Here is a 21003-nt window from a genome sequence, read left to right as displayed (position 1 = left end):
AGTAGTTGGTCTTCGTTAGGATCCTGGCGGTGTTTAATAAGGCAGTCGAACTGCTGGCACCTTGGGTTCCTGTTTGTTCTCCGAGGGCTCTGGGGCTGCTGCGGTAAGCACATCGACCAGAGCTGATCATTACAAGGGCGTACGCCACCATGAATAAAAATGTCACACGTTTTCCCATCTCACAGCGGTACAAAATGTCAGTCCTGTCAAACACACATTGCAGGGAGCTGTGTGCAGTCCGTACAAATTGGAGAGCCGCATATTCCCCCGGCCTTCTGATATTCTCCATTTGAAGCTGAAGAAAAACAGTTGTTAACCTATTAGCTAGGATTTTAAACTCTGCTGAGGCGGTGGAGGGGTAGACTTTGACACAGATAGAAATGTATTCCAGGGTCCAGGAATTTTAAAACCAGGTCCTCCATCCATTTGTTCCGAGGGAGGGGAAAAAAAAAAAAAAAAAAAAAAAAAAAACAACCCTCTGTCTCCTGAACCTGACTGTCTTTCTTTAACAGACACACTGGGGAAACTTGGGGATGTTTCACATCTGGGCATCGTATTGCTTCTCACTTTTGCATTCCTCTCAAAAAGTCTCCTGCTTTTCGGCATGGCCCTGGGGCTCAACCTGTTGGACCGGGATACCTCTAGGTTGGGAGTTTTTCCTGATCAAAAGCATGCCGGAGATGCCGCCGGCCTTCTGGGCATAGCGGCTGGGGCCCGGGGACAATGACTAGTTGGTCTGGGTGAGTCAAATGCTGGGCGATGGCCTCCCTGATCATTTGGTCCCGGTTCCACAGTCTTGGGCAAGCAAGTACTTTGCACTTAACCACGCGCCGGCCTTGCGCCCAGAGCCGGTGGTCCAGGTGTGAACTGGATGCGGTGCCACCTTTGAGGGGCCCAGTGTCATCAGGAGAGGGACAGAAGAAAGAAGCCTGGCCCTGCGGAGCCAGGAAGAGACAGGTGGCTTCCAGGGAAGGGGCAGAGGCCTGAGGGATGAGAAGGATCCATCGGGTAGGCAAGAGCAAGAGGGGCACACGAGATGAGCATTTGACCGCGAAGACGGGTGGCACAGGACGGACAGGGCGGGGTCTGTTTGGGGCTAGACAGAAGGGGCTGCTTGTTGTGGGGTGAGTCATGGGGCTGGTGGGGGCAGGGCTGGCCTTGGACAGCCTGCTAAGGACAGTCTGTGGGGCTGGGCCCAGCTCCCCTAGGCGGCGAGCGGACCAGGGAGAGCGGTGGAGAGGCTTTCGTGACATCAGGCTCTCTGTCCAGAGGATGCCGTGCAGTTCTAGCTGTACAACTGCAAAATCAGGAGAAGATTTTTATTTTAATTTGCTAGTGGCGTACTGCTTGGGGTGGACATCATTCCGGAGATGATAAATTAGCCTCGGTTTTGCTGAGCTGGCCCTGGCCCTTAAATGCACTGAGCAAACCCTCACCGAGTCAGGACACAGGCCCGGTGAAATGCAGGTGGCTGCAGAGGTGAACGCTTCTGTGTGGTCAGAACAGACGTTAGCAGGGCAAAAAGCTCAAAGGATAGTGTGGGAGATCTCCCCAGGGAGAGGAGAGCACCCTCGGCCTTGAGGGGATACGTTTCTGCATCTTCCTTCTGCTAGTGGGATATCGGGTCTGATGGAAGGAATGTGGGCTTCTTCGGAGTCAGACATACCTGCCTGGGCTTGGATCCTGGCTCTGCCACCTGTTAGCTGTGAGGTCTGGCCTGGGCAAGTCACTGAGCCATGCGGCCTCAGTTTCTTCATCTACCAAATGGGGATTTTCCCCCATTTTTCCCTTCTCTGCAGGGTTGTTGATGTCATTAGAGGCCTTACGTGTAACGCTCCTAGCACAGGCCCCGGTATGTAGCAAGGGCCAAGAAAACAGTAGCCCATGTTGATATCGCGGGAGTTTTGTCTCCCGACACCTGGAAGCCCCTCCCCATGACCCCCCACCTCCTGGGAATGTCACCCAGGCACCCTTGATGGCATCCCCGATGGCTACCCTGGTGTAGGTAGCAGCGAAGCACCCGCCTCCTGCTTCTGTCTGGGCAGAGAATGGTACGCATCAGCAAAGCTCCCTGCCCAGCCACCAGCCGCATCTGGGGCCCGACCTCCGGCCACCAATGGGATGCCACCTATTCAGACCGAGCAGCTGCACCTGACTAAAAACAAAAGGCACCCCTCCCCCACCCCACTGCCGGCCCTCCTCTCTACCCCCGCCTCTGTCCCCCAAGCGGCTGGGGTCACCCGGCCCCCTCGCAGCCTTCCTCACAGCTGCCTCGCCGCTTTTGTTCAGCATGTGAACTTCCCCATCAGCCAAGCTCCTTGCACGGGAGGTAATCAGGGATCTTGACAAGGCTTCAAACCACAAATGCCACTACAAATTAACCAGCACCACTACAAAATACTACTCCTGTCAACATCAGGGAGGAACGCACCACTCTTCGGGACCGGGCTGAGAGGTCTTTCAGCTCCACACTCACTGCGGAGAAAGTGCCCGGGACCAACCTGAGAGAATGGCCTCGCAAGGTGACCTGTTGAGGGGACTGTAACCTAAGCATCCCCTTTCCGGAGATGATGGCTTACAGACCTAGTGGCAGGTGCCACGGCTTCTCTCAGAGGACCACCTTTGGTCCTGAGTGTCCCCTCACAGATGATGCCTCCGGACGGCAAGTCACGGCATGTCGAGACCCTCCTCTGCCCGGCAGCCGGCCTCACTGACTTCCTAACTATGTTGTGTGAGTTTCAGCAAGAGGCTTCAGTTTCTACGTCTGTAGAACAGGGATCATGATGGAGCCTCTGTCCAGAGTTTTAGGACTGACTGGGATATTTGGAGTAACACTGGCCCATCCAGGGTGCTCCAAGATAAGAGCCCCCCACCAACCTCCCTTTCCCATGTACAAGCACCTCCTTGCCACCTGCTGTGGGCAGGTTGGAAACTTCATCCTCGGCCGTGATGTAGAAAGTCCACCCTGTGCCACATCTTGTAAGGAGCGTCCCTCCAAGATTACAGCCTGGAGCATGGAGGTAACTCTGCAGGTGCTCAGGGCTAGAAGGTTCCGGAATCCTGTCTAGGGGCCCAGGGCCCTGCCCAGCGCTGTCGGCACAGAGCGAGTACCCCGGGACGCCAGCGCCCAGCCCCTCCAGCTGTCCTTGCTGAAACGCTGAAGCAGAGGCAGGCATTTGATCCTCCCACAGGCAGGACCAGCTCTCAAGGGTGGACGAGAGGACTGCAGGTAATGACAGGAGTTAGGAAACAGGTAGGAGCTGTGCCCAAAAGAGCTGGTTGGGCATTTCAAAGGCGACGCTCTCCACAAAATATAGCGCCAGTACAGTCCTTTTTGGAGGCATATCAAAAGGAACCTTCTTTTATTTCCATATCTTGCATAATAGCAGCTTTCCAGTCCCGAGGAGTAGAGGAGGCCTACTCTCAGCCCAGAGGCCCTTTGTAAAGCCACAGAACGCTTTGCCTTCCTCTCCCAACCAGGGCCGTCTCATGCACAGGTCAGAGAATTGATGTGGCTACTAGCCAGGAAAATTAACCAGGTGAACTCTTTCCTCCTTAAACAGTGACAGAGTTTAATTGTGAATTTCCTCTTTCTCCCTCTCCATTCCTGGCAACATATCTGGTTGAGGCACATCCCTAGGATAGAGAAATCCCAGGCATCTATCCAGCCTCCCCTTTGGGGACGCTGGGGCAGCTTCCTTATGGGCTACACAGAGTCTGACGGGGAAGAGGCAGCTCAGAGCACCATTCGGACATAGGACCCGAGACCTCCAGCTGCCATCGGGCACATCCACTATCTCCAGCCCTCAGAAGGGGGAAGTGCGAGGGCCCTGGCTGCCTCCACACCCCAAGCTTTGTATGCACAGCCTTCTGCTTTCAACAAAGCTCGTGGATCCCGTGGGCCTCCTGCATCTCTGTTCTTATGCCTCCCTTGCCATGCCACCAGTCTCTGATTGGGGTCTGGCCTATCTCCCCACTGACTTTGACATTTCACCTTCTGTGTGGCCTTAGGTAGCACCTGTCCCTCCACTCCCTCCTGCCCCTACATTCCCAACAGCCTAATGGCGATGCTGATTGTGACCTCGAAGCATGTTGAAGGGATAGTCTAAGATGTGTCCCCCTTGGGGACTGAGTAAATCCATGCTTTGCTTCCTAAACAGCCAGCCCCTCCCACTTAGATCACAGGACCCCGCCCCGACCCACAATTGACTTCAGATGAGCTCTTTGACCCTCTTTCGGAGGCCTGTCATCCACTGCCCTATGTGGCCCTGGGCAAGTCTTTGCCTCCCCTCATCTGTGAAATGGGGTAGCGACCCTCGTTTCCATCCAGAGGATTCCCCCGGCAAGCAAGCAAGCAAGCTGGTTAGACGCCATACCACACAGGCAGGCAGTGCTCTGGCTGTGCCTACTGTGCAGGCTGACCCCCCCACCCCGACCCCCACCGAGCACGCACTGCACCCTCTGCTCCAGGGCCGTGCCTCCAGTCAAGCATTTGCCACCCGGAGCCCTGTGCAGGGCACCCGCTCATCCATGCCGCCCAGGTAATTAAGTTGATATTCCAACACGGCTTCCCCTCCTGACCTTTTGGAAACAATGTGTTTTGCTGCATCAACAAATTAACTGCAAATCAGATGCTGTCCTCATAAATGTGGGCTTCATAGCCAATGAACGTACTCACCTGGCTCACACGGCTGACAGATACAAACGCCAAGGGCCGGGCAGAGGCCAAAGCGTTCCTCTCTTCTCTGGGACTTCCGTGTCAATCACACTTTCGGGCTTACTCTCTCACGTTTACATCGCGCAGTAGTCAGGTGGCCGGGAGCAGTGAGTTCACAACATGGAGGCCTGGGCAGGGCCCTGTGGCTGGCGGTGGGCAGAGGGGGGGAATGCCTGTCCTTAGAAGCCCACCCATCCTCCTCCTCCCTTCCAACTTCTACACCAAGGCTTTGATATGTCCCCCCCCAACCCCTTACCTAAATCCTTCCCGACTGCTCCCAAGAGAAAAGCCACACTCCTTAGCCTGATATTCAAGGACCTATATTATGTGACCCCCACCGGCCCATCCAGGGTCCTGGCCTGACCTGTCTTCACATTTATCCTTGCTCTAGCCATGTTGGGCCACCGTAGTTCCCCTGTACCGTGCACTCAAACTCTCTACCACCCCTATCCAGTAGAGAAGCTCCCCCTGCGGACCTCCACAACCTCCACACCCCTCTATCCCCCCTGCATCATCACCCATTCTATCAGAGTGGGAGGCCTTGGAGGACAGGACTGTGTCGTCTTCACTGATGTGCACTGTTTGTTAAATGAATGAACAAATGAATTTCATACCTCCTTTGGAAGGCACTGGAAAGACGTGCTCAAGGAAGGAAGGGGAAGATGTGAGTCACTCTCTCATGCACATTTTCTCCTAGGCACAGATCTCTAACAACAGATTCTGTCTGCAGACGGATTAGAAAAACCACATCAGAAGGGATTCCAGAGGACTTTGGAAATTTGGGTTGACAAGGGTAGTGCAATGCACTAAGAATACCTGCTTGTTTAGTTCCTGCTACTAGCTGTGTGACCTCATACTAGTCCCTTAACCTCTCCGGGCCTCCTGTTTCCTGCCACTATAGCAGAGAAATGATCCTCCTTTAACTTGCCTCACTGAGGGATAGGAGTCTCAGAGGAAAGAGGAGAAGCAGAAATGCTTTGAAAGGAAAACACATCGTATAAATAAGAGAGATTATTATTAAAATCCAGTCACTTTCAACAGTGCCTTGCTGACAATACAGTCCCTTGGAAAACCAAGGTCTTCACATCCACGGGACCTTTCTGGGAAGACTTGTCAGTCCAACAGGGGAAGAGGGGATTGGCTGGTCCTGTTCATCATCAGGCGCTGGGCCAAAGCCCCCAAGGCCACAACTGAACTCCTGTTGTAGTATCCTTACACCAGTGCATGTGACTCAGGAGTTATTTCCATTTTGCGGAAGAGTGAACTGGGACTTGGGTTAAATAACTCACCCAAGTGGCAGAACCAGTATTGAACTCAACTGGAAAACGGCAGAGCTGACACATGAACCCACGTCTTTCTAGCTCGACGTATATCTCTTGGTTTTAGCCCAAATACTCTTTATAAACTCGGAAAGGTGTTTTTCTATGATAGGTCAAATGCCACCAGACCATACATTTCTTAAGGACAGGAACTGTGTCTTACTCTCCTGAGTCTCTGGGCCCTGGCCCCAAGCAGTTGTTCCGCAAACATACGTAGGAGGAATGCTTCCGCTCTGTGAGCATGAATCTGCTTCCCTGATTGGACACAACCTTCAGGAAAACAGGTGTATGTGTTGATTATCAAAACCTCCAGCCCCACCATCCCTCCTACCCTAGCCCAGCTCAGGAAGTGCCAGATGAAATGCTGAATGGAACTCTTCTTAGCAAAAGATTGCTAAAGGCCCAGCCTTTTGAACTCACTTAAGAAACAGCAGTCAGTGTAGCCGCATTTTGATCCAGCCAGGGAATTGAGGGCCGCGTACAACGTGATTTCTGTGCACAGGTGCCCGGACCTGGCTTTCTCAGTGCTCTGCTCCTTCTGATTTAAGGCTCTTCTGGTTTTGTCTCCACCTACTCCAGCAGTGGGAAGCACATTGGTTCCAGAGTTGAGGCCTGAGACCCACTCCCAGGACTCCCCAGTACCAGTTGGGGCCATGAGCGGGTCACTTTGCCTCGCTGCAGTCTGTTTCCTTGTTCACAGATAGATATGCTCCTCATACTAGGGCCATGTGAAGAGAAGAACAGGCCGGTACCGGCCCTGGACTGGGGACTGCGGTGCAGAGAAGAATGTGAGCGGGTCTCTGCCCTTAGGGAGTAGGGGACAGGGCTCCTGGCCAGCTCTGCAGCCTCCCTGGGCCCCCGCTCACACTGCCAGAGCCCCCGTTTTCTTTTTTTTCTTTTTAATGTTTATTTCCTTATCAGAGCGTGGCCAAAAGAGAGGGAGAGAGAGAACCCCAAGCAGGCTGTGCACGCTCAACGCAGAGCCCAGCACAGGGCCCGATCCTGTGAACTAGGAGATCGTGACTTGAGCCAAAACCAAGAGTCAGATGTTTAACCAACTGAGCCACCCAGGCCACCCTGCCGCCACGTTCAGTTAGTCCCCGAATCAGCTTCCGCGCACTGGGGCCACGTTCTGCAAAGTGGTGTGTTGAGTTTATCCTTCCCCGACTTCTTTCTTCACTCCCTCTTCCCACCCAAATCACCACCACTCACCCTTGTGGCCTCTTCTGATTGTCCCCAGGGCACTCAGCTCTCCCCAGCCTGTGTCCCCAGCTGCCATCCCACCCCAGCAGACTTGGGAAGTTCTCGGAGTGGTGTGTCCGCTGGTGCGTGGCCCTGTGGGAAGTGCCATATACCCCAGCAGTGGGGCCCTAACATAGGTACCACATCACCCTTTCATAGTGACTTTAAATCCCCCTGACTTACTCTGCTGGCTTCTGGGTCGGGTGTGATCGAGAGTCTACGTTCTCCCCCACCATGTATAAATTCAGTTGCAAAAGGACCAGCACTTCCTGGTGACAGTCAAAGGGAAAGAAGTTAAATACGAAATCTGGAGAGCGAACATTTGTCAAATCTCTGCACGTGCCAGGAACTTTAAGCCAAGGATATTTTGCTGAGCGCCTATTATGTACCAGCACTCTACTAGATCCCAGGATAAACAGAGAAATGACACCCTGTGTGCTGTGAATACACTGGTAGCAGGGAAGTGCAGGGAGGGACTCCCGGGGGCGGTGACACCTGAGCCAGGCATCAGAGGACAAATACGAGGCACCCAGGGTGAGACACAAGGAAATGAAAAGGTGTTTCAGGCAAGGGGACCAGTATTGAAGCACTCAGGGAGAACAGGGGGGTAAGCCGAGTGGGATGGGGTAGAGGGGCTGGGGAGGCATGGGGCGGGGGGGCGGGGGTGGGAAACACCAGGGAGGAGACAGCAGAGGTCTGTGGGTGGCGCCCAGTGCCTGGAGGGCTTTGAATGCTGCAGGTAGCGTTTTTCTGGGGAAGATTAACAGCTGTTATAGGGAAAGTGAGTCTGTGTTCAAATAAATTGGGAGAAATAGGATATACAAGAAAAAAAGTTAATAGGGATTTGCCTGTTTAAGGTGGGTTTTTTTTACTGCAAGCCTTGGCAGCCTTTGCTGTGCTAACTGGCATTGTGAATCTCCAAAAGGAGCAAGGCGGGTAGGCAGCATTTCCCGGACGTGTCAGGCTAGGGAACCCCCTTTTCTTCCTTCATACAATGCATCTCCCGGGATGCAGTGGGAGATGCCTTGGGAGACGCTGGCCTTCCGCTGAGATGATTTAAGCTGGCAAATGACACGATTGGGCGTATATATATATATATTTTTTTAAGTCCACTCTGGAACAAGCGTGGAGATGGATGGGGAGGGGAGAGGCTGGAGGGGGAGAGACCTGCTAACGGTGATGGTTGCTAAAGTCTGCTGGCGGCACAGTGGGAAGATCTTGGCGAACATGTCTCACTGAATCTCCCTAATGGCCCCCTGGGGTGGGTAATCCACTACCTGCTTTTACAGATGAGGAAAGTGAGGCACAGGTGGTTATATCATGGGCCTGTGGAAATCCAAATGGTGGGGTGGGGGCTGGGGTTCAGCCCAAGACTCTCTGACCCCAGAGGCCGCCTCCTGGGGGTTCTGCCACCCCCGCCAGCAGGGTGACAATGACTCGGTCAGAGGCGATGAGCCGCAAGGAGTGTGGGCTGGAGAACTGGTCATCCAGAAGTAGAGTGGCCAGAAACAAGTGAAGCAGGGCTTGGGGGGGGGGAGGGCGGGGTGACGAGGAGAGGCGGGGGAGGGACGAGGCGGCAGCCTGTGCACACCGCAGGAGGCACCCCTCTCCCTGTCCTTTTACTTTCCCTTGATCAGTGTGGGCTGAGGGACTCCATTCCCTTTTGCCCCACACTTTTCCTGTAAACATGGAGAAGAAATAGGGTGCAGTGGGTTGCCGGGCTCATTTCACTGGCATTTCCACCCAGGTGGCATTTCCAACCCCCGGGTGGGCTCCAGCCAAGGACAGGTCTATGAGCACGGTTGGGCCCACGCTGCCAGCTAAACAGCACAGGGCCCAGAAAGCCTCAGTGTATCTCCAGTGTATCTCCATCCAGACATGCTCTGGACGTGCTACGGGGGGGCCAAATTCTCTACCGAGTGCCTCCGCCATCTCTCCCCTTGGGCCACTCTGACAGACCCTGTGCCGGGACCCAGGGACCCAGGGACCCCTGAGACATGGCCCCTACTCTCCAGGAGTTGGGTCCAGAGAGTGAGCTCCGAGGCAGGTCTGGTATCCAAAGAATTTCTGCAACCAAATGAGGCTTTAACGCACCGTCCAGGAGAAACCTAGCGGGAGCCTCCCATGCAAGTCACACGTGGAATTCTAAAAATGTTTTAGTAACTACATCGAAAGCGTAGAAAGGAACACGAAATTAATCGTAATGATATTTAACCAAATAGCCAAAATACTTTCATTTCAACAAGTAATATAAAAAATTGTTTAGATGCTTTACATACATTTAGATGTTTCTAACTGAGTATCTGAAAGTCAGTGTGTATTTTATACGTACGGCACATCTTAATTCAGACCCGCCACCCATGGCCATCGGCTGCCGAAGGGAGCAGTGCAGGTGTAGACTTTGTGAACCTCCTGGGTGAAGGGGGAGGAACCAACCGGAAGCTTCCCAGGGTTTGCGGAGGGTTTGGTCTAGTGTGAAGGCTTCCTTTCCTTCCTCTGCCTGCCCACCCCCCACACCTGTCTGGGGCATCTATGCACGCAGGCCATTGAAAGGACAAAGCTAGACTTTCACAATAAAGGGTCGGAGGAGACAGCCAACAAGCCTGTGCTCTCTTGGTTTTTATTCAAATCCTGATTTCAAAAGCCAAGCGTTTTGTTCCATTTTATTTGTTCATCAGACATTTATTTTGCAGATATCCCCCCCCCCCCCCCCCCCGGGAACAGGGATGAATCCCTCAAGGAAATGAACATTTGAAAGATAGTGCAGGGGAGGGGGCGCTGGGAGGGAGACAGCGGGTGATAAGTCCCAGGTAGCAGGGAGCACCGGGCAGGGGGAGCATTGAAGGCAGCCTGTGACCCACTATCTTGAATGACAAGTAGACATTTATTTGCCAGGCAGATCAGGATGGGGTGGGTCATTCGACCCTAAGGGGCAGGCAGGAAACGAGGCATGAGAGTCCAGGGCCATTTGAGGGTCTGCCCTGGTGAGCAAGGATGAAGATTGGGAGGGGTCTGTGTGGGGCACAAGAGAACCCAGGTCTTAGAATGCCAGCCCACAGCCTTGTTGAGCTGTCCCCCAAGGAGGCAGGAAGGGCAGCAGAGGTCTCGAGGTTGGGGTGCAACAAGGTCGCATTGCATTTTAGAAGATCCCCCTGGGCCCATGTGGAGAAGGGCTGGAGGAGATCCTGTTGGGAGATGATTACAGTGATCCAGGCCTCAGAAATGCATGTGCAGGGTCCGGCGACCAGTTGACATGGGAGTGAGAGAGAGGGAGGCATCGAGGACGCTTCTTGGGGTCTGGCTTGGGCGACTGGATGCGTCCTCTCGTGTGCCGTGTGTGGAAATGCATCAAACCGTCTCCATGTGTACTGATGTTTTAAGTTTCGCTTTAATGCAGCCACAAAGACTCCGTCCCACTCGCCCGCCGCCTCCCAAGATACAGCGCTCGAGGCCCGTGAGTAGCCAGTGGTTCTGCCCTCCGCCTAACACTGCCTGAGCCGTCCTCCCCGCCTGACTAAACCTCGGGAGTTTGAACTCAGCTGCCTTGCCAAACAAAACCGGGAATTGGGTTTTTCAGCTTCCCTCTCTGCGTGGCATGAACCCAAACTTGCATTTTCTGGGCTTCTGTCTCCTTTTCCCCAAACCAGTTTGACGACTTGTAGGCCAGAGCTGTAGGTAGCCGTGGGCCACCGTGTGATGTGTTTGCCGTGTGTGCGTGTGTGCGTCACTTGAGCACATCTAGGTTGACTCCTACTTCTAGCCAGTGAGCTTTAAAGCCCAGCTCCAACTGCCTTTCCTCACAAAGGAAGCAGAAGTCTGGCAGCAGGGGTCTCATTCCTGCCTGCTCTTGGTTTGGAAATGCGTTTGATGTCCCTTTGCGAGGGCAGAGGCTACGCCCAGAGAATCTCGAGCTAGCTCGGATGGAGACAGGGCCTCCTGTTCCAGGCCTCACGTGGAGCTCCACCTTGCCCAGTGAAGTCCCAAGTCAGGGTGACACACCCACCGACACCTTGGAATGGGGTGGGCGAAGCAGAGAGACCCATCCGAGTTGTTTTTGTTCTTGTTTTTAAGTTTGTTTATTTGGGGTGGGGGGAGCACGATCAGGGGAGGGGCAGAGAGAGAGGAGAGAGCAAGAACCCCAAGCAGGCTCTGCACTGCCAGCGTGGACCCCAACGCAGGGCTCTAGCTCGCAAACCATGAGATCGTGACCTGAGCTGAAGTCAGACGCTTAACCGACTGAGCCACCCAGGTGCCCCCCCATCCAAGGTTTTTAAAGACAAAAGTCATGGAAAAGTATTGGGTGTGGGGCCCCGTTTTCCTTAGAAGCTCAGACTTGGGCTGTGCTGAGGCGTAACCACTTTAACGGGTTCCTTCAAAGTGGAAACTTGCCAGGACCGTTTGGTGAGGCCTGTTTACCAAGAGAAGAGTTTCTATGTCTCAAAGCAGACTCAAAGCAGCAGTCTCTATGTTCAAAGCAGCCACCACTCCTGCAGCCCAGCAAGAGGTCAGGTTCCCATCCAGCTGCGACCAGAGTGCCCCACAAACCCACATCCCAACCCCTGCTCCCCCTTTTCCAATGCACACATCCAAATTGATCTTGTGACACGTGGCAGGCGAGGGGTGCAGGTGGCCAGGCCCTACCGTGTCTGTTTTTAATACTTGGTGCACACGCCCAGCATCGATTGGGTGGCTGCTTTCTGTGCGGATGTTGGAAAATTCTGTGGTGCTCTTTTCCTTCCCTTCCCTCCTGTGTGTAGGAGTTAGAGGGCAGGGGTGGAGGTGGGGGGGGCGAGGGCGGTGGGGACTTAGATACCTTCACCTAAAGCACGCTCAACCAACTGAGCCACCCAGGCACCCCACCTCTCTCCCTTTAACACACCTTCTGGGGGCGCCTGGGTGGCTCAGTTGGTTGAGTGTCCGACTTCGGCTCGGGTCATGATCTCACGGTCCGTGAGTTCGAGCCCCGCATCAGGCTCTGTGCTGACAGCTCAGAGCTTGGAGCCTGCTTCAGATTCTGTGTCTCCCTCTCTCTCTGACCCTCCCCCATTCATGCTCTGTCTCTCTCTGTCTCAAAAATAAATAAACATTAAAAAAAAAAAAAACCACCTTCTGTCTAACATGCCCTCATTCCCCAGAGGCCTTGAGAGAGAAAACATAGACGATCCTTGTAAAGCACCGAGCACAGTGCCTGCCACACAGCAGTGGCTCATACTCTTAACAGGCTTTTAAACCTTAGAACTTCCTTTTTTTTTTTAATGTTTGTTTATTTATTTATTTGTTTGTTTATTTATTTATTTATTTTTGAGAGAGAAAGAGAGAAACAGAGTGTGAGCAGGGGAGGGGCAGAGAGAAGGAGAGACACAGAATCCGAAGTGGGTTCCCAGCTCTGAGCTGTCAGCACAGGGCCAGACGCAGGGCTCAAACCCACAAGCCGGGAGATCATGACCTGAGCCGAAGTCGGTCGCTTAACCGACTGAGCCACCCTGGCGCCCCTGAACCTTAGAAGTTCTAAGGAGTAACTCAGTTTCTTAGTGACTATCATTTGCCGAGGATTTTTTATAGTCAGCAAGTAATCCTAGCTGGGCCTCACAGTAACTCTGTGAAGTAGACATCATCTCCACCCATTTTAGAGATGAGAAAACTGATGCTTGGTAACCTAACCCAAGTCCCTCAAACGCAGAAAGGGGTCACCAGACTCTAGAACCCATGGTCTTTCCGGCATACTGAGCTCTCCCAAGACCCTCCACCTGCAGTTCCATGGAATCTGCCTTAGTGTGAAATACTGGGCCAGAGCCTTTGATGGAGAAAAAGTAATCATTAGCAGTGAGCTGGGCTTTCTGTGGAATCTCTGGGGTAGTGTTGGGGCTTGGCAAAGACACAGAGGTGAAGAGAATTAACAATTACGTACTGAGCGCCTTTTCCGTGCCTAGGACTGTGCTGGGCCCTCGTGTAATTATGATCTCATGTGTCCCCACCACAGCCTGGAGGAGGCAGAGCTATTTACCCAGCAGGCAGCTGAGACCACAGAGATGCTAAGAGGCCAAGCTGGCCACGGAGCCCGGGCCTGCCTCTCCGCACTCCTCACCAAGCAGCCTCTCCTTCAGCCAGCCCTACAGAGAGGGCTGCTCTCAGAATTCCCTGTAGAGACCTGGGATCCAAGGCAGGCAGGGGCTCTCTTGCAAAGCATGATCCGGGACAGGACTGCTCCTGCTGGGAAAGCTCAGGTATTGGAGACAGCTCCTGTGGATTCCATGCAGTCTCACCAGCGTGGGGATCCATGTGGACTGGGGGAGGCCCAGCCACACCCACCGGCAACTGAGGACTTGGGAAGGCAAACCTTACCCCAAGAAACACTCGAGTAGTACCCGCCTGTGCCACTGCTCTGGTGTAGGAGGCGAGCGGATCGGTACCCTGGGCTCTGCCCACCCTGCGTTATGGTACCCTCGGGGCAGTGTGCCTGGCAGAACCATTTCTCCTGAGCTTGGAAGTCGAAGAGGCCTGACCCGATTTGAATCACAGGTTGGCAATTCCTGACTGTATAACTTCAGGCAAGACGTTTAATTCTCGGACCCTTAGTTTGATCATCTGTAAAATAGGTTCAGCAGCCCCCGGCCTGGTGAGGGTAGTGAGATCACATGTGTGTGGTGCCTGGCATGAGGTGGGCATGTATACCACACTTCTGCCACCCCACACACCCTCTGCCAAGCAGGGTCACTATGGGACTAAATTGGGGGTCCTGGAAGGCTCGTGCTTTCTGGGCCCGGCAGTGCCCCGGGCCCCGGAATCTGCCCGCTGAGTGTACTCGTGTAAGCCTTTCCAGTATGCACCGCTGTCCGCTACGGGTGACCCTGGGAGACACGGGGCCCCTCGAGGGCCTTGAAAAGAATGGCCCGACCGGCTCTCCTGTCAGGAGCCTCTGGCCCCCAGCCGGGCTTTACCGCATACTTGGCCACAAACGTCTGGTTAGCAGTGCGGCCGTTGGCCCCGGGGTGGCAGGAGCATGGGGGCTAGCCGTTCAGCCCTTCTGGAAGAAGCTTTGTAGCCAGGCACCTGTGGCTGGAGTTCAGATGTTACCAGAGGATTTAGATTTTCTTTTTAACAAGAAGAGAAAGGAAAGAGCAGAAGAAAGCCTTGCCAGTGTCTGGTGGACTAGGGGGAGTGGGCTGGGGCGTGCAGGGGAGAGGCAGGCTGTGCCCGGCCGCATGTGAAGCGCTTTATAAGCTCTGTATTTATTATTTCTTGCTCACCATTAAAATCAAATGTACTCGGTGCTTTTGTATTCAATACACATTTAACCCTGCCGACTTAGATTTCTCAGGTTTTAAATCCAGTGGGGAATTGGCTGGTTTCCCAACTTTCCCCACAAGTCCCCCTTGAACAGAGCTCAAAATCCCTGTTTAGCATTTTCTCCCCTGGCGCTGCTGGGATCCCAACACTGGAGGGGCCGGTGGCTGTGGTGCGTGCATGTGTTTTCTTCCCCCTCCCCCAGCCCCCGCCCCTGCTAAGCACCCCCCAAAGACGATGTGGTCGCTGAAATCTGACGGGCCAGTAGTCGGCATCGTCTTGTGATTCGGGCTTCATTAAACCATTTTGTGTGTGTGTGTGTGTGTGTGTGCACGCGCGCGTGTGTGTGCCTGGTTGCGGCTCCAGCTGAACGTCTCTGGCCGTGTGTGTGCACGCAAGTGTGTGATTCGTGCACGTACCTTCGACTCTCGTGAGTGTGTATTTGTGAGGCTGAATGCCGGCGCCTGGAGGCCTCTGTGCGTGTCTCTGGATGGTTGTCTGTGAGTGTAATTTGTGTCTGGCTTTGTCCACACCAGTCAGGTGTGTGTGACTCTGGGTGTGTCTGTAGCTGTGCAGGTGACTGACTGTCTCCGGGTCTGTTGTGCCTTCCTCTCCCTCCCCCGCCTCCCTGCCTCCCCGCTCCCCTCCCCCACCCCCTCTCCCTGCTCTGTCTGTTTTATCATCCCTAATGAAGCAGTCTTCTCCATCGATCCTGCTGATTGCCAACCCATTCCTTTTGTTTGTTGGCGCTGAGCCATTCGGCGGCACTCTGACAGCTCAGCTCGTCTAATTAGCTCTGTTGTTCTTTTTCCCCATGTTTCACCACGTTGCAAGTTCAGTTGAAGTTGCCACAAACTTAATCCCCCCATTTCAGCCACAAGTTCACATTCCAAACCCGCCTTTATTGTAGCGAGGAGCAGCCGTGTGCGAAGAGGACAGGCTGACAGGCCTTAATATCTGACCTTTCCCGAAACCCCCACCCCGGGACCTCTGGGGCAGGGCAGAACTGCTCCGTCAGCCCACACTGCACATCCGCCTTTGTGCTGAAAAGTCTGGGGGAGCGTTCCAGCCCCGTGATCCTGCTGAGCAGCAGCGAGAGGGAGAGGAGTCTGGCTCTGGGCGGGGAAACCGGTTCAGAGTTTGAGCGGACGGAGCCTGGACGTCTGCTTCGGAGCAGACATGGTTCTGATAACCGTGGTAACAATAATAGCAACGGTATTATGCGCTTCTTAGATTCCAAGCAGCAACATTCACCTGTTCCTCAAAGTCTTGCTGAGTGACCACTGTAACACTACACACGGAGCAGGATGCTAGGCAAGGGTCATCCTGGATGGCATCTTCTAATTCAGAGATAGCCCACCCTCCTCCTCTTTTTTGTTACTGATAAGGTCACGGGGAAGCCCGGCTGGTGCCAGACTCCTTGCTCGTGCTTTCCCGCGACCATCTCATTGGATCCTCATTCAGAGTAACCCTGGTAGGGGGGAGGTTGGATCCTCATTCGGGGTGGGGGGAAGACCACAAGTTTCGTGGAATGCACTTGGCTGTTACCGTGTGTCTGATTTGCCAAACAAGGCTGAGATCAGACTGGCCACTCCACAGGAAAAACTTCGGTTAGATCAGACATGCAGAGACCTGAGGGCTTGATGAGACTCTATAAAGACTTGTCTTTCATGCAGCCAACTTCTGTAATCTGTGTTCCTCAGCCATTGTGCTGTGTTGCCCACAAATTGCTGGGGGGTGGGGAGCAGGGGGCTCAGGAAAAGGGGGGGGCAATAAACGGAGCATGTGTGTGCTCTTCCTTGTCTTGTCTGAGGACCTCAGCAAATTGTGGCATTGTATCCACTTTGGCCCTTCATCTGCAGAGAGAGAGCCAGCCCCCTGCATGGGGACATCCAGGCATTTTTATTGACAACAAAAGTCACAGATAGACTTTCTTGGTTTAGCTGTCTCCAGTCCCTCTCTGGCACTGGAAATGTTCAGAGATGATGGGGCCAAAATTAAAGCTACGTAACGTGGACTGGAACAGACGAGGATCCTTCTAAGGACACCTAGAAATTCTTAGCCTAACTCCCATCACAGGCTCTGGTGGGGGAGGAGGGAGGTGTACTTTTCTGTGGGCCCACATCTTGTTGCCACAGGCCAGCTGTGGATTAGGAAGCCGTATGCTTCCCCGTCACGCACCCCCACCACCGACCCTCAAGCTAGGTCCCCGTGAATGTAGGAGCCCCACGGGGTGTGTGGCATCCAGGCCGAGCCGTGCTCAGGAGGACTGCACGGACACAGCCTGGGGAACAGAAAAATGATTTTTATTGGTGCTCGGTGATGGCGACCACTTGCTTTATTCCCCGCTCCTCCTCAGGAAAATAAGCATCCTGTAATTCAGTTGTAAAAAGAAGGAAATAAGCACGTGTACCCTAAAAATAAAGCCCGAGTGAAGCCTTTTCATTGTACCAAACCAGTTTCAGCGTTCTAGAAGAAGGCGAGGGGGGACTTACCATCAAGGAGGGCCTCCGCATCCCGGTCCCGCGTGGACAGTGTCTGGTCGAACTCCCACGGCAGCCCCGCAAGGAGGGGGCAGGTGGAGCCGTCCCCTCCTTGCAGATGAGGAGACCAAGCTCTTCAGAAGAACCTTTCCCACTTAAATAGGCCACGGATTTCCCGTGCGGGTTATCTGCTGCACACTCAGTGCCACGTTCTCACGAGAAGCAGAGGCTTTGTAGCCTGTGCTATGCAAATGCCTCCACGTTTATTTTGGGGCTGCTCATCTAGATGTGTGGAATGTCCCTGTGTGGCTTTTCCAACTCACTCCTCGGGGACTTCCCTCTGTGCCCGCTGCAGGTGCGCCCTCCCCGTCCACATGTGGTAAAGAGACCAAAGAGCAACATCACGGTGGAAGGCCGGAGGACGTCCGTCTCAAGCCCCGAGCAGTGAGTACCCCGTCGCTCGCCTCCCCTCTGTCTGCCAGAGCCCAGTGGGCCAGGCCTTTGCGGTGTCCACGCTGCAACCCTGGCCTTTGAAGGGCTTCCTGGAGCCCTGAGCGGGTGTTTAAACAAAGAGGTCAGTCGGGGAGCTAGGCTTGATCTTCCGCATCGGCGTTTGCTCGCAGTTCTCGTGCCGGCGGGAGGCCCCGGAGGCCTCCAGCCAGGCATCTGGGCTGGGTTTTGAGTGGTGACACCCAGAGCGTACTCAAACAGGCTCAGAAGAAGGTTCCAGGCCTTTTCTTATGCCAAAGGTCTAAGGTCAGCAGGAGAGAGCTAGGAACCTGGTCAAGGAGCTGACCCATTTAACAAGGGCCACCACCCTCCTAGGCCTGGGGTGCTCGAGGTCTCTAAAGCTTGGCTTTACACCCAGGACAGTCCTTATCCGTCGCCCCACACCCGTCAGTACTTTTGCTCACCTGTGCCATAGCATTTATTTTACTAGGGCTTGGCTTTTCCACTTCCCCTCGGGCCCAGAGTTCTGCAGGCAAGCACTGGGTGTTCTGCCCAGAAGCCAGCAGAGGGCCCGACTCAGAATCGATGCAGGACAGATGCTGGATAGACGAGGGAGACGACAGGTGGGCAAGCAACGCCTGAGATTGAGCTGCCCGGATGATGTGAGGCTTGAAGCGGCACACGGCCCCAAGTCCCAAACTGTTTGGGGTGCTTCCCTTTGTCCCCAAGGCCCACAGCCCTGGGGCTCTCCCCAAACAACTCAGCAGCTACACACCAGCTTTCTGCGATGCTTTGAAAAAGTCCACGAAAGCCTCTCAGTCTAGGGTTTGTTAGGGGAACCAAAACTGTTGCCCCGGGGACCCTGAAGTCCCTTGGCTGAGGCGAGGAACGTGCCTCCTGTCTGCTCTACCTTCAGAAAAGTTGTCAGGAAACAAGCTAAAGGAAATGGCAGGCCCTAGCCAGAAAAGGAGCCAAAAGGAAGAAGAAATTCTGAAATGTCCACTTGTGACCTAACCCAGGTTGCAGCACACTTGAGCTCTTCCAGGATTTCTGGTTTACAGTATGGCATTGCTGGAGGCCACCGTGTTGTTACAGAACCAGCCGACCTAGGCCTACACAACCTTGCCCAGAAAGCGCTGGGAGATGGCCTGTGTGTGTGTGTGTGTGTGTGTGTGAGCATGCACATCTTGAGAGATGCTTGTTTATGTGAACTGTGGAAGAGAGGAGTCCTGAAGTTGGTTGTAGGTACAACTTGTCCTCTGCACAATAGGACGGTGGGAATCTTAAGGAATAGTTCTGGCCCTGACTCGCATGGATTATGACTGCCCCCGTGTGGAGAAAGTCCTCCATGGCTCCAGAGTTCCTCAGACCCTGAAGATTTCTCCTTAGGAAGAGATGAAATTAGTTTACTTTCCTTTAAAACCACGTCTTTAAAACCGGGCTAAACCTTTTAGACACCATGCTGGGATAGAGAGTTGTGGGTCTGTAGATACTGAAATGCAAGCCTAGAGTCGCCGTGCATGCCCAAGAGCACCCAGAGCCAGCAACACTCCACGTGTTACTGAAAACCATTTCCTATTTTGTGACCAGGGCACCAATTAGAGGTTAGAATTCCTGATTTCGTTCATTTATGCCGCTGCTGTCCCAGCCCAGTGATAGGGGAAGCCTCTTCAGTCCATGCCCCAGAGCCAGCGTCTGGCCATCCCATCATCCTGGTCGTTAGCCCAACTGCGCCGGTATCACATTTCATTTCTTTGTGCAATACGCCGTGTTTTAGGTTTCTGTTCCGGAAACATTTGGGTTGAAATGAACCAGTGGGAACACGGGTGCTAGTTCACTGGCAGTGATAGAACGCAAATGGCAGGTTCTCTGTCCGCCACGGCAGCTCCAGCCCTGCAGGTGGTAGAGAAGTACGTTTGGGGATGTTATTCCAAGAGTTTTTGTTCGCGTTTTTTTAGTGGGGGGGAGGGGTGCCGTTCTCCCCTAATACCAGCGACATTTCTGGTGGAACCGGGGGATTTTTCTGCAACCTCTCCCCATGCTGCCTACCCATCCCCCCCCCCTCCCCCCCCCCCCCCCCCCCCACCCCCGTTGTGCTCCTCCACTTCCAAATGCCATGTCACAACAGCACTTGGATGTGTTTTTCTCAACTGTCATCAGCTCCAGCTGGCAAGACCAAGTTCTTGAAACACAGGAAGCATCCAGCGGAAAATATTTTAATAAAACAGACTCCTCATAAAATATTGTTCTGGGGGGGAAAGAAAGCAGCTCCACCAATCTGTCAGCATTGTGTTGGGAGACACGAGAAGACAAGCCGGCAGGCAGGAGCCAGATCCTAATGGGCCTTTGTTGCCGGTGGTTCCGTGTGGGGCACGTGGACTCGGTGCCTGGCCCTTTAATCTGGCCTGGATTTTCTGGACTCACGGATCTTTGTCTCCGCTGGGAATATCAAAGTGCATCGGCAACTTAGAGGGTTCGGACGGCAGCAAGAGACAGGAGATCTTTGAAGTGGAGCGAGAGGTTCCGTCCTCCCGGCTTCTGCCCCAACTCTCACTTCCAAATAGACCATTAAATAATTAACTTTGTGGACGGCAAGATGGAGCTGATTAACAAGAAGACAGTCTCCTTGGCCTCCCGCAGCAGCTCGGAGTCTGGAATTCATCAAGGCCCAGGAATATCGGCTGCCAGCTCTCTGGCTGGCCCACCCGTTGGACTCTAGTTCTTTCTTTCCAGATGATGTCCATCTGTCCATTCATGCATCCATTCATTCAGCAAATAGCTTCAAAACCCTACCAGGTGTGAGCTATTTGGGATCTTTTAAAGGCGGCCTTTAAAGAGAATCCCCGTGCCGATTCTGTTTTGACTTGCATTTCCCCAAAATGAAATTTTCTCCTATGTCAAATGCTCTTTCCGAATCAAAGGTGGGTGTCCCAGCCCCTGACAACCGTCTGATGACAACTGGAGGAACACTTCAGAAAGATTTCTGGGGAAAGCATTCCCTCTGTTTTCCAGTTAACACCTGCTAATTAATATTCAGTGACTATTTCTTCTCCAGGAGTACTAGCTACTTCCATTATTATTCAGAACGGGCTGCCGGAATGCCCTGAGGATTCCCCAGGGTGAGAGCCAGGGCTGGGAGGGGTCAGGCAGTGCGGGCTGGGGGTCAGAGACCAGTTAGCAGCAAGCACAGCCCAGCGCCTGTTGTGTTCTAGGCCCTCTTCGGCGGGTATTTGTTTCTTCTTCCACCGAGTGGGAACTAGGGCTCAGAAAATGCATTTGACCGCTGTTCCCGGGGTCATCTGGTCAGAAGGTGGCGGGGCCAGGACTCCACATGCTACTTGATTTCATTCTCTCCGCTACACTCTGCCGCCCACGGGGTCCCCTCGTCATTTTGGTGATTCTGTGTCCTAAGATGAGTTGCCCCACACGCTACCCTTTCTGTCTGGCTCCTGGAAGTTGGGATCTAGAGCCATTCAGTCATCTTCCTGGCAAAGAAGCAGTGTCCCCT

At 53.8% G+C, this 21003-nt stretch overlaps 1 protein-coding gene across 1 annotated transcript in view; it reads left to right on the top strand.

The window, feature by feature from the left end:
• DENND1A (DENN domain containing 1A) overlaps nucleotides 1–21003 on the top strand; it is a 436275-nt gene that overhangs the window by 397353 nt on the left and 17919 nt on the right. The window contains exons 19-20 of the mRNA XM_049630950.1: nucleotides 10676–10732; nucleotides 17401–17489. Coding sequence (XP_049486907.1) covers nucleotides 10676–10732; nucleotides 17401–17489 — 146 coding nt within the window. The remainder of the gene's footprint in view (nucleotides 1–10675; nucleotides 10733–17400; nucleotides 17490–21003) is intronic.

The sequence above is a fragment of the Panthera uncia genome, chromosome D4 (assembly GCF_023721935.1).
Source record: "Panthera uncia isolate 11264 chromosome D4, Puncia_PCG_1.0, whole genome shotgun sequence".
Lineage (NCBI taxonomy): Eukaryota > Metazoa > Chordata > Mammalia > Carnivora > Felidae > Panthera > Panthera uncia.
The sequence above is the reverse complement of the archived record's forward strand: the minus strand, read 5'-3'. Positions and strand labels throughout refer to the sequence as shown.